The sequence below is a fragment of the Hippopotamus amphibius genome, chromosome 7, assembly GCF_030028045.1.
Source record: "Hippopotamus amphibius kiboko isolate mHipAmp2 chromosome 7, mHipAmp2.hap2, whole genome shotgun sequence".
NCBI lineage: Eukaryota > Metazoa > Chordata > Mammalia > Artiodactyla > Hippopotamidae > Hippopotamus > Hippopotamus amphibius.
The window spans coordinates 25269852-25284196 of NC_080192.1; the positions used below are offsets into that span (position 1 = coordinate 25269852).

General features: G+C 35.1%; 1 protein-coding gene across 2 annotated transcripts in view; it reads left to right on the forward strand.

Moving 5' to 3' along the window:
• The window catches only part of NTN4 (netrin 4), a 116084-nt gene extending 108766 nt beyond the window's left edge, over nucleotides 1-7318 (forward strand). For both annotated transcript variants that reach the window (XM_057743024.1, XM_057743025.1), the window contains exon 10: nucleotides 5874-7318. In XM_057743024.1, coding sequence (XP_057599007.1) covers nucleotides 5874-6010 — 137 coding nt within the window. In that variant the 3' untranslated portion in view covers nucleotides 6011-7318. The remainder of the gene's footprint in view (nucleotides 1-5873) is intronic.
• Nucleotides 7319-14345: the final 7027 nt, after the last annotated feature.

Below are 14345 nucleotides of genomic sequence, written 5' to 3' on the forward strand. Positions count from 1 at the left end.
TGGAATATAATTGCTTTACACTGTTGTGTATATTTTTTAATCTTCTGTATTTCCCTGTTTAGGAAGTTGCCAGCTGTGTCTTAATGGCGCTGCTCAAACAAGTGCATAATTTGTGTTATGGATATAATTCTTTTCAAAGTTAAGTCCAGGAAACCACAGTTATGTTAAGAAGAAGTCATTTATGGTCTTTGGTTAATAAATTTGAGAGAAACAGATAGTGAGAGAAAGTGAGAGAAAAACTATCAATAAAATACCTCTCCCAACGGAAACAATTTAAACGGTGATATAAAACTCTTGACTTTTGACTGTTGACTAATCTCTCACACCCTTTTATACCTCTTCATATTTTATTTAAATTAATCTAAATTTTAATAAGGAAAATTTGAAAGACATTTTATTTTTTTACCATATATATCTTTTATTAATGATCATAAAAGTTATGTGCACAATTTAATAAATAATTAAAATACTAAAAGTATATAACCACTAACTTACTCAAAAAATAATATATAAAAATACCCCAGAACTATCCACTTTTCCTTTCAGTGTTTTGGTTTTTTTCCCCCCAAGATCTTTATTGGAGTATAATTGCTTTACAATGTTGTGTTAGTTTCTGCTGTACAACAAAGTGAATCAACTATACTTATACATATATTCCCATATCCCCTCCCTATCCCAAACCTCTAGGGCATCACCAAGCATCGAGTTGATCTCCCTATGCTATGCAGCTGCTTCCCACTAGCTTATGGCTTTTTTTTTAAGCTCTTTATTGGAATGTAATAGCTTTACATTCTGTACCAGCTTTTGAGGCACACCAAAGTGAATCAGCTGTATTTATACATATATCCCCATACCCCCTCACTCCTGCGACTCCCTTCCACTCTCCCTGTCCTGGCCCTCTAAGGCATCACCCATCATCGAGTTGATCTCCCTTTGTTATACAGAAACTTCCCACTAGCTATCTGTTTTACAGTTGGTAGAGTATATATGTCTATAATACTCTCTCACTTCATCCCAGCTTCCCCTTTGCCCCCCACCCCCCCAACCCCGTGTCCTCCAGTCCATTCTCTGCATCTGCATCCTTATTCTTGCCCTGTCACTGGGTTCATCCGTACTGCTTTTTTTTTTTTAGATTCCATATATATGAGTTAGCATACAATATTTGTTTTTCTCTTTCTGGCTTACTTCGCTCTGTATGACAGACTCTAGGTCTATCCACCTCATTACATATAGCTCCATCTCATTCCTTTTTATGGCTGGGTAATATTCCATTGTATATATATGCTACATCTTCTTTAGCCATTCATCTGTTAATGGGCATTTAGGTTGCTTCCATGTCCTGGCTATTGTAAATAGTGCTGCAATGAACATTATCGTACATGTTTCTTTTTGGATTATGGTTTTCTCTGGGTATATGCCCAGTAGTGGGATTACTGGATCATATGGTAGTTCCATTTTTAGTTTTTTAAGGAACCTCCAAACTGTTTTCCATAGTGGCTGTACCAACTTACATTCCCACCAACAGTGCAGGAGAGTTCCCTTTTCTCCACACCCTCTCCAACATTTATTGTTTCTAGATTTTTGGATGATGGCCATTCTGACCAGTGTGAGGTGATACCTCACTGTGGCTTTGACTTGCATTTCTCTAATGATTAGTGATGTTGAGCACCTTTTCATGTGTTTGCTGGCCATCTCTATGTCTTCTTTGGAGAAATGTCTACTTAGGTCTTCCACCCATTTGTGGATTGGGTTATTTGCTTTTTTGGTATTAAGCTGCATGAGCTGCTTGTATATTTTGGAGATTAATCCTTTGTCCGTTGCTTCATTGGCAAGTATTTTCTCCCATTCTGAGGGTTGTCTTCTTGTCTTGTTTATGGTTTCTTTCACTGTGCAAGAGCTTTTAAGTTTCCTTAGGTCCCATTTGTTTATTTTTGATTTTATTTCCATTATTCTAGGAGGTGGGTCAAAAAAGGATCTTGCTTTGATCTATGTCATAGAGTGTTCTGCCTATGTTTTCCTCTAAGAGTTGTATAGTGTCTGGCCTTATATTTAGGTCTTTAATCCACTTTGAGTTTATTTTTGTGTGTGGTATTAGGAAGTGTTCTAATTTCATTATTTTCCATGTAGCTGTCCAATTTTCCCAGCACCACTTATTGAAGAGGCTTTTTTCCATTGTATATTCTTGCCTCCTTTGTCAAAGATAAGGTGCCCATGTGTGCGTGGGTTTACCTCTGGGCTCTCTATTCTGTTCCATTGATCTATATTTCTGTTTTTGTGCCAGTACCATACTGTCTTGATCACTGTAGGCTTGTAGTATAGTTTGACGTTTAAAAATAAATATGCTTTCAAAAAACAAATGAAGTAATCAGAATCTTGGATTTTCAATAGCAGAGACTAAGAGGCATTAAGTTCTATTTCCCAATGATCTCTAGGGGCTCTTCCTATAAGCACTTTCTACTATCTTGGCAAGAAGAGGAAAAGAAAGGAAAAGAAAAGAAAAGAAAAGAAAAGAAAAGAAAAGAAAAGAAAAGAAAAGAAAAGAAAAGAAAAAAGAAATCCATCCAGTTTTTTAGTAAGACATTAAAAACAAAAGCTTTGACCATCTGAGCCACCCTTCAGGAAGTGAACTCTACTTCCTAATCAGTTTCTGCCAAACAGAGTAAAAGAATCAACTGAGTTCATTAGAATTGAAAACATAAGCACAATTATTCAAAGAATTCTTGAAAACATGTTTATTCACTTTGATGAAAAGACTGGAACCTGCCAAAGCAAAACCAGACACTCTTTCATTTCACTTTGTTTTTCCGTTTTTACAAGTTCAATAGCTAAGGCCAAAGAAAGCTGATAAGAAAACTCTGAAACCTTACACACCAAGGTTTCCTTTGCTGCTTTTGAAAAATAGTAATCTAATTGCCATCCCTGCAAATTCATTCATTCCTACATTCATACATACATTTACTTTTACTCATTCATCAATCATATATTTTAGAATACTAAGACTAGCACTAAGTATTATATTTTCTTTTTCTATGGATACAAAGTAAACTTTGTGCCCTCAAACTTGTAGCAAGGTAGATCTCAAAAGCATAGAGGTAAGAAAATAAAATGCAAATGCTAATAAGTGATACAACAGATAACATTGTTTTCCATGCTAACTTTTGGCATGATGCTCTTCCATAATTTATGGATTTATTCAGCATCATTTTTATTAGTTTAATTTATATTTATACTTCAAAGTAATGGCAAACTCCTATAATATTTGTTCTATGTATAGTTTCAAAGTAAATTCATTTAAAATACTAAACACTGACTGTTTCCTAAAAATTACTTATTGTATTTTTAAATAAGGATTTTATTATTTTAAAGATGATACAAACAATATCAAGACCTTTTTTTGAAAACATCATCATGCTATTTTTAAGTTTAGGACTGATTTCTTTTAATAATCTTTTAAATAATACTTCTATTATTATAGAAGGAACACATGTACATTATAGAAATTTAGGGGAAATTTAAAAATTTTACACTTCTATTCCCCAGAGATCATCTCTGTTAACATCCCAGTGCAAATCCTTCCAGATATTTCTCTATGTATGTCTATATTATATTTTTTTAACCAAAATGAAATCATAGTATATGCTTCATTCTGCAACCTACTTTATTCAGTTCATGGTCCTTACCTTCAGTTTTAGTTTATTTTCATATACTCTAACACTCAGATCATATTCCAATTTCCGCACTGATTCCAAAATGTTCTTTAGAGCTGGTCTGTCCCTGCCAGTATTCAATCCAGCATCACACATTGTATCTAGATTTTAAGTCCCTCGAGTATCTTTTGTTCATGCAGTGTTTCTTTTTAGTGCTGAAGAAATTGTTATTGTTGAAGAAACCAGGCCAGGTGTCCTGTAGATTATCCTGCCTTCTATATATGTCTGGTTGCTTCTTTGTGGTGTCTTTTAGCTTGTCCCTCTACTTCTTATATTTCTTGTATTCGCTAAAGAAAAGCTTGATAGACTCAAGATAAACATTTTGGCTAGAATTCATCATAGATATTGTTGTGTGCTTCATGTTAAATCATATCACAAAATACATATAGTACCTGGATGACCCACCATCAGAATTGCTAAACTTGATTCTAAGGTTAGAGGGATAACAGTCTGATCTCTCCATTGGGCAGTTTTGTTTTCCCTTTTGAGAGTAGAAAACAATGAGTGTGAGTTACTTAGTCACTATACAAACATCCAGTTCCCTATTAACTATTCATTTAATGATTTTATCACCAATTGGCAATCCCTTCCTGAATGAATAATTTCATTAGAGTTTGAGAAATGATGTTTTTCTAATTTTATCTAATCCCCTTCATTTATTAATTGACTTTATTCTGTAAGAGGACTTTCTCTCCCAAGCTGGGCTATTAGGTTACCATGAAATATAGTTCCTATTATAAAAGCAGGATAGATGCTAAATTCTTTTCTTTAATTTACAATTTCCAAAGTAAGGAATGGTTTTAACAACTGTCTCAAGATAAGTTAGTTTTTCTCTGGATTTCTCTTTTCTGAGTATCATTTTGGAATCATGGATTTTTATTGATTCAGTACGTTAACACACACAGTTATTATGTTCTTGGTACTCAAACTATCACAACTTTGACAAGTTATAACCCTCCCTTGCTTGTTCCTGTGTCCTTTTAAAATGATTCCCATTAACCTTTGAAAGCTTCCTTGCTTTTTAGCACAATAAAAAATCCCATGCTTACCTTTTATCTTCCTGCCCTGGACCTAGAAAAAGCATTTCTTTAAGAAGACCTGTTTTGTTTTGGTTTGGTTTGCTTTTAGTGAGACCTGTTACTAGAGACCACATTAAGTTTGTTATAGGTGTTCATTACCACTGGGATGAAATTTTTAAAGCCATTTCGGTGAATGAACAAGACTATATGTACTAAACCATGAGTTTAAATTGATATTTTCAATTGCATTTTAACATCTCGTGTTTTCCCCTGAGTTTTAATGTCTCTTTATCTTATGTTGTAAAGTTTTATTTTATAAATGTAATTACTTATTTGCTCTATCCTATAATATTAGAGAAAATTGTTTCAAAATACCAATATTGATATTACTACAGACATCTACTGAGGGAGATTATCGTATTTCTTTTCATTAAGGTATAGATAATGAGATTGTCCTTTCGATTTTTTATGTTTGTTAGCCAAAAATTTTTACTTGAAGCCTGAAAAGAATTTTGAATTATAAAGTCAGCACTAGGTCTTGTCGAGTCTCATCATTTTTTTTTTAAAGTATGACAAACAAACATTCTATATACCAAAAACACATCGACTTTATATAGGAGATATGTGTTATTTTGTATAATCCATAGCTCTCTTCCAATATGTTTTACCAAATGGTTGTTTCACTTTTATAAAATCCTCCTTAATATACACTACCATACATAGCGAGTCTCCAAGAAATACTGATTTATAGCAGCGTGTTAAGTACCCATAATCCTCACTTCTTCACCATAGAGGGTGGTATAGCAAAGAGTAAAAGTTCTACAATCAGACAGGCCTGAGCTTGAGTCGGAGTGCTGCTACTTGGGAAACACTGTTTCTTAATCTTGCCAAGCCTCAGTTTTCTCATTTGTAAAACAAGGAAGGAAGTAAAGTAATACCTACTTCATAGGGTTATTTTCAAGATTAAATGAGATAACACATTTAAAGCACTTAGCTCATAATATTTACTAAATGTCAACTTATTGCCTGTGACTCCCTATTTCAGTTTATAAAACCATGAACCACACATATATAACACTGCTAAAGTCACATCTCTCTCTTCAATAAATTATGATACTACGCTGCCCCTAATTTTGTTCTCTTTTAGGTTTGGAGTACCTTGTAGCAGGACATGAGGATGTAAGAACAGGCAAACTAGTCGTGAATATGAAAAGTTTTGTCCAGCACTGGAAACCATCTCTTGGAAGAAAAGTCATGAATATTTTGAAAAGAAAGTGCAAGTAGCAGTAAAGGTGTATAGCACATAATGGCACTTCTCTATGTACAAAACACAAAATTAATGGAAAGGAGAACTCAAAAATGAAACTGGAAATTTTTTTTAAGTGCCAAAATATATAGAAATGTTCCAGTGTGTGGGCCTTGTCTAATCTATCTCTTTTGGGCCCATGTTTAAATACAGTTTGTTTCATAAAGAGGAATGAAAAAATCCTATACTGATACCTTTTTTCTATGGGACTGATTCTGAAATTCATAACTATTAAGAATATTTTAATAGCAATATGATATTTAGCAGTAATCCATTAAAGGCAATGCATTTAACAAGGACTCCTCCCAGCTTCAGATATGTAACTTACATTTGTGCTACTTGAAGTAGTTAATGAGATTGTAAGGAATCCCCAACCCTACTATCAGAAAAGGTGTTTCTTAAAAAGAGCCTTCTCTTGTGTGATGTGTGTGAACTTTGGTCTGTGGGGTGTTAAATGGAACCTCTCCACATGTATATAGTATTTCATTGTATAAAGCACTTTACTACCTACCCCTTGTGTTGAGAAAGTTTGGAGACTGCTGTTGACAGAAAAAAAAAGAAAAGGGCATGTAAGGAAACCTGCTGAAACAGAAGCACTGCCACTATGTGTGGAAAAAAAGTGACCACATAAAGGAAGTTGTACTCTTTAACCTTGAACACTTAGAGAAACCATGTGAAGATGCAACCTGAAAGGAGAATATGTTTGCATGAAGTCTCAGCTTCGGGCTAGAGGTTAGATTCCACAGATACCGGCCATGATGAAACTTAAAAAAACTAAGTAAGAAGAGACTCTAAAATAAGAGAAAGGAGTTACAAGTATAGAAAATGCTTGGATAAAGAAGAAGTGGACTTTAAATTTTAAAAAGCCCATTTATTTGCAGTGTACTTGTATACACTTCAAAAATTATTTGTAGACACAGAATTTGTTTTATTTTTGTGCTTAGTATTTAAACCTGAATACTGAAACAGTTTTCTCCTTGTATAAACAGTTTTCTCCATAACAGTGTATGGTCATTCTGTTCACTCATTTTTTGACACAATGTATCTACAGTTCACCAAATTACGGTTTTTCATTATTATTCATCTTCTGTACCCATGCATAACCACTATATATGCCATTTCTTCTGTACTTGAATATACAAAACGTGAACCACAGTGCCATAAGATTAATTTCACATACAGAACATATTTTTTCCTGAGGTCCTGTGGACTTGCAAAATATATATATATATAGCTCTGTTAATTTTTTTATATTTCATATATGTAATAAAGGAATATGATCTCCTGATTTTTGCCTCATTTCCTGATCAACTCTTTCACTGATGCTAAAGATTACCTTCTCTTAATGAGGGAACTCTAATTCCTTAAATTAAGAAAATCAGATAAGGATCTGGTGTTTCTACTCATATTCTGGGGTTTGGGGATGGAGTGGAAGCTAATTCAGATGGGTTTACTTTCTGTAGCAGTTGAACATGAACTTTTTTCATCAGATGCACTGCATTTTTTTATATTACATTTACTTTTAATCAATTTAAAAAGTAATACAAGTTAATTGTTGAAAATACAGAAAACCATAATGAGAAAAAAAAAGACCTATATTCCAACAATCCTGTGATAACAACTGTTAGCATTTTAGTGCTAGACCACTTTCTATGTATAAACATACTTTTTATAGAATTGGAATTATACTATACATACTCTTCTGAAATCTGCTTTTATAACCTGTAGTGTATCTCTCAGTTTCTTACCTATTCCTATCTTATCCCAGTAGATGGTATGCATCATTTACAAGCAACTTATAAAACATGGTGGTAAGTACACCATACCAAGAAAAATATTTTAAATACATCAAATATAGAATTTTCTTAAGTTTCAAAATTGCCAGGTTGCTTTCTTTTCCATTTAACTTTGTATAAAATAACTATTACTCATTAAAAAGAATACAAATAATGTCTATTTTTTAAGAGGAGAAAGATGCCCACAATATATTATTCAGTAAAAGAAAATGACAGAACAATACTTATAGTATTAACTCCCACCCCCAAAACACATTTATAATATGTATAGCATTTCAAAAGATCTGACAGATAGAGTATAGTAGTATTTGCCCCTGCAAGGAAAGAAGGAGGGAGATTTTCACCTTTTATTTTGCATACATCTGTATTGCTTTACTTTCTTTCATTGATCACGTACTGCTTTTGTCATTTATTTTTTTAACAATTAAAACTTAATCAACTGTTTTTAAAGTATGTTCAAGCAAAATCATAACTGAAAGTTTAACTTAGCTAGTTTACCAAATTGCTGGGCCCCTGTATGGCTTTCCAGTCCTTTGGATTAGAATCGTCACTAGGTGCTCTTTCAACACATTTTGTGGCAACATTCCAAAACACAGGTCACTGTTTATTATCATTTCTTAATGTTTTGATTCTCAAATCATTTGCAGCCCTTTCACTGAAGTTTTAATTTCCTAGGAGTATTATTGCTTCCAAAGTGAAAAAATAAGGAAAGAAAAAGAAAAAAAAGAAACCTCATGTTCCACATTGTAAGAGTAAACAAAAAAATGAAATGTGAGCAAGTCTCCTTGTGACCCCACTCCCATTCCATCACTCCACCATCCTTCTGTATACTTTCTCACCCTTGTCATCTTTCAAAATAACCATCACGGTACCAAGGCAACAAAATCACATAAAACTTCCATCTATGGCTTCAGATGAATATGAATACTTCCTTCAAGAGCTAGTGGGAAAGTCTCTGCCCCCAGAGCTTTACTCCCTGTACCGCTGGGCTTTATTAGCCAGCAGATTAGTTACATAACCTCCACATACCTATCTGTAGAATTTACCTGAGGTCAACCCAGTGTATGCCCTCTTATTACATCACTTTCTCCATAGAGGAATGTTACTAATATTTAGTATTTGATGCAATGGAAATTCTCAATAATAGGATAATCTTTTAATAGTGTCCACTAAATGAGGTCAAATCTGTAGGGATATGACCGCAAGTCCAAAAAGCAGTGTCCATCTGGCTATGTCAAACAGAGAGCAAGGCCTGTTATGGGTAAACATAGTTCTTTGGGATACTTTGGGTTCTTGCAGAACAAATCCCTTTCTAAATGATTAGAGACTTATCAACTCTGAAGGGTGGGAAAAAGAACCTTGAAAATTCCTTGTGCTGGCTGTCCCTTTGCCACTCCCCTGGAATGCCTGAGAACAAGAAGCATGAGCACCGCCTTGGCTGTTGAGAGTTTTGTCAGAGGCCCCAGGACTGAATTGCCTTTGTGTTCATTGTTTCAATGATAAGCAGTCCCCTAACCTAACTTTATCAAAGAGCCAAAGTTACTCACGATTTATTTCCCACAGTTTGGAAGGAAAATATTTATGAATAACCTCAATTTTGCAAGGGAGATTGGTATGATAAAAATGGAATAGAAGTAAAGGAGTGTGCCTTGCATGACTGATTTTTTTTTTAATCTCTCAGAGAATGATTTGTCTGAGAATACTTTTTGAAAAATGATGCCCTTGTTCCTGCTTTCCTACACTCCCACCAAAGGGATTTAAATATTTCTCTAGTTTTTGAGCATTACTGACTGTTTGTGAGACCTGCAATATTTTAAATGACAAATTCTCAGCTTTATTATTAGTCCACTCATATATGCTGAATGACAAAAAAAGCAGAATACTAGTTATGAGAGAGAAAGAAAAATGCACTGGGCCAAACAGATATTTCCAGAATTGAGATGCATGTTCTGTTAAGAGAGAGTTTTAGTAAATGCTGAATACATGTCTAGTGTCTTAATATGTAGTCACAGGTGGGTGACTGTGTTCCAAAGTGTGATCATTAATAACGAGTTAATTTATAAATCCAAAACTATCCAAGATTTACTGGGGATGATCAAATCATAGTGCACTTTTCTGAATAAAGGGGAATGGCAGCCAGGCAGGGAACTTTGCTTCCCATAAAGAAAAATAACCACTGTCAGCAAATTTTCACAGTGTGAACAACATAGTCTGCCCAGAAACTCCCTGGACACCTCCTCTTCAGCCAGGACACCACCAAGGATTTCAAACTTGGTGAATAAAAAATAATACATCAATATCAATCAATAATTAAGAGTTTACTACAAAGAAGGCACTCTTCTGTCTTTATATGTGTCATTCTCATTTGATCCTCCTAAGCACCCCCAAAAGACATGCTATTATCACCCCCATTTCCCAGATAAGGAAACTGAGGCACAGAGAGACTAAATTGTCCAAGGACACACAGCTGATAATTGTGGAGCTTGGGTTTGAACCCAAGCATTCTAACTCTCAGGGTTCATATTTCAACCACTAAAAGGGGATCCAAGTATTCAGAAAGGAATTCACATTAGATGATGCCAACTGCCCCATTTTCCTCATTGGCTGTTTTATTTATTTATTTATTTATTTATTTATTTATCTATTGAAGTATAGTTGACATAATGTTGTGTTAGTTTCTGATGTACAGCAAAGTGATTCAGTTATAAATATATGTATTCTTTTTCATATTCTTCCTCATTATGGTTTATTACAGGATATTGAATACATTTCCCTGTGCTATACAATAGGACTTTGTTGTTTATCCATTCTATATATAGTAGTTTGCATCTGCTGGTCTCAAACTCCCAATCCGACCCTCCTCTACCCCCTCCTCTAGGCAACCGCAAGTCTGTTCTCTATGTCTATGAGTCTGTTTCTGTTTCGCAGATGAGTTCATTTGTGTCATATTTTAGATTCCACATGGCTGTTTCTTTTAAATTGTAGTTGAGGAAAGAACAGTGAAGGTTAGCATTTCTCCCAGTTTTCCATCTCCATACTCCAAATTCTTATGTATTCCATTATTCCACCCTGTGATTAAATAATTTTTTATCTTTCTCGTTATTACATTGCCTTAGGGTAAACTGTTTACCATAATTTATACTAAGATGAAATAATAAGAGTTCATTTTAATCTTTGCTCTTTTCTGCCTTGGTCTGATTTTCTGAGATCTATTTAGGCATAAGGTCCACTTTTGCGTTTATCAATAATGACCCTGAATAAGCTACTATGCAATTCAACAGCATTTCAATCAGTCCTCTCAGCTCTAAATTTTGCTGTGTAGAGCAATTCTGCTTGCAAGATGAATGAGAAGGAATTACACCAGAGAGAGACAAGGAAACGGAAAAGAAAAAAAAAAAAAAAAGCAAATGTAGGCACTTTGTCAACCAAAGAGAGAGCAAGAGACAAGAAACAAGGGGTAAAAATATTAGAGAATAAAGGAAAGAAACAGCTGGGAAAGGAACCATGTGGTCTGTTCTAGTAAGAATATACAAAATATTTCAAAGTAGAACATACTCAGTCAACCAATTCTGCCATTGCCAGATATCATGATTTATATGAGATTGTTTCTAATATTTATCACAAAATTTTTTCATCCAATTCTTTTGCTGTTCGTTATGTTTGAGGAGTCAGAAAAGCTAAAGAAGATAAAGCAACAGAGAAACCTTAGGTAAGAGTAATTAGGAGACCAATTGGTTTTACCATATATTTAAATAGAATTTTAAATTTATCTTTTACAAAGTACATAGTCATCAAATTATTTAATACCAATAAGCATTGCCTAAGAGCCTTTTCCAATAAACATACTCATCTTATTAATGATTATTACCACTTTGCCATTATTAGGTTCCAGATGCTGTGCTAAACTTTATATGACTTATCTCCTCAAACCTCACTTAATAATCTTGTGAAGTTGGTACTGTTATTAGGCAGAAACTGAGGACCAGATGGTTACTTGTCTAAGGTCACCAAACAAGTAAGCAGCAAAGCTGGGATTTGAACCCTGATTTACCTACCTTTAGAACCCATACTTTTAACATCTATGATCTACTGAAGCCTCCAAACTAATGATTCTCAAATAATGTGCATAAAAATCAACAGACATGTTTGTTAAAGTGCAGAGTCCCAGGCCCCTATCTCAGAACAACTGTTTCAGAAGGTCTGGGTGGGGACCAGCGAGGAACAATTTAACAAGTACCACTGGCGATTCAGATACGTGTGGTCTATAGACAAGACTTTGAGAAAAACTGCTCTAGACACTTTTACAGAATAATCTCAACAAAGTCAGAATTATCATTAGTTCTGCTGCTACAAATGTATCTCCCTCTGGTCATAAATCTATCTGGCCTTCATCACAAGTATCATTTTATGAATAACTGAATGGTCCCGTTATGGTTACCCAAGAACTAAGATCTTGGAAAAAGGGAATTGAAAGGAGATCCCTCTATTATGTATCCTATTTCTTAACCTGGCCTTAAACAGAATTACAAAATACCTAAATCTTTGATATCTTAGCTCCTCAGTCCATTTTGGGCAATCTCCTTTCAAGTGCTTATTGGCTTCATACTGCTCAGAGTCTACACGAAGATGCTACACAAAACTCAGAACTCCTAACTTTCCCTCCAGCCTTAAACAGCATAGTTACTTGTCAAGAGGCTACCCCTGACCAAGAGATTGATAGATTGATAAGATAAAATAAGTCATTCTAATGAGATATTTTCCCACTTTCCTCTTTCTCCCAAACACAATGTTTTATTGACTCAAATAAACCATGCGTGTCTGCAGAAAACTTTTCGTGGGTGATTCTTATCATGGGAATTTCAGGCACTGATGGCAGGCCAATGGAGGAGATATTTTTGGTCAGCTGTGCCTTTCAATGCCTCATAAATCAAGCCACTTAGGCAGCTTCCTAATTTCCCTTTAGGCAGCACCAGTCCTACTCACACACTCAACTGTATCCTACTCAGAAGCTTAAGAAGTAAAGAGAAAGGTAAAAAGCAGCGACATTGGGAAAGAAAAGCACTGGGGACCATCTAACTTACCCTGTCTCAGAAATAAGGATTCAAGGGACTTCCCTGGTGGCTCAGTGGTTAAGAATCCACCTGCCAATGCAGGGGACATGGGTTTGATCCCTGGTTCAGGAAGATCCCACATGCCTCGGAGCAACTAAGCCCGTGTGCCACAACTACTGAGCCTGCGTGCTGCAACTACTGAAGCCTGCGCACCTAGAGCCTATGCTCCGCAACAAGAAAAGCCACCGCAACGAGAAGCCCGTGCACTGCAAGGAAGAGTAGCCCCTGGTTGCCACAACTAGAGAAAGCCCACGCACAGCAATGAAGACCCAACACAGCCGAAAATAAAAAAAAAGGATTCAAGCCACAAATAAAATAATAATCCACACAGACTGCACATTTTTCTTTCCCTTTCCTGTAAGTGAGAAGTAAAATCTAGCATAACATTTTCCTTGATACATGTTGGGAGAAAAATCAAGGAAATGTATTGATACACAATTTGCCTCACAGCAAACAGAATTCCTTAACCTCAGTAATACTCGTTATACACAATACAAGCTCCAACTTCTTACACATGGAGACTTGCCCAGCAGTGACCTTCAGCAACCCTGAGAACTTTTTATAACAACTGAGAATACACAACTGGGTATTTTTGTCAGCGTGTTCTCTGCATTCAATAAATGTACTAAGCGGTCTGAAGCAAAAACACAGTGAATACATTGTTTTTAATGCAGTATTTTCAAGTATACTTAATTTGCATCCTCCAAAATTTTACAAGTCTCACCAAATGTCTCAGGAAAGAAGGCTAACACTAGGAAAGATCCCTCTAAGTTTTTGCTTGCCCCCAAAAATCCTACGTGGATTAGGTAAAAGCTATCTGAGAAATGGTGTTTTAAAGCCTTGTATAGGCCACAGCTGATTTTTCAGGACTCTGATTCAATATCTTTATGAAATGTGTTTTCCTTTTTAAAGTAGAAAATAAAAATAACACATGTATTAAAAAAAAAAAAAAACAATAAGTACCCTGCATCATGAAGAGTACTTTAAAATCTATTTTTACGGCAGTAAATAGATGCTTGCCTAGCTTACTCTCCCATTGAGTAAGTCATCCATTACGTAAATTTCTTACTGAAACAACATGATTTATGGAAGTTAGGGGTAGAACCAGAATTTTCAGAGTGCCAAACACCATCACAATCTTCATCTTCATTAACCAACAAGATTTTGAAGACAGGTGTTTCTTATGACCCTCCTATGCAGTGGGCATTGTTCTGGGTCCTGAGGATACAGTGGGGGACAAAACAAAACCTACTCTCATAGAGCCTACACTGTAGTCGGGGATGCCCCTCAGAAGATAGATATAATAAGAGAAAATAAGATATAAATAAGATATAAAAAGAGAAATACTCTTTTTTCATCCCTAAAGGGAAAATCCAGTGCAATGGACCCCATCATCTTGATTGCAT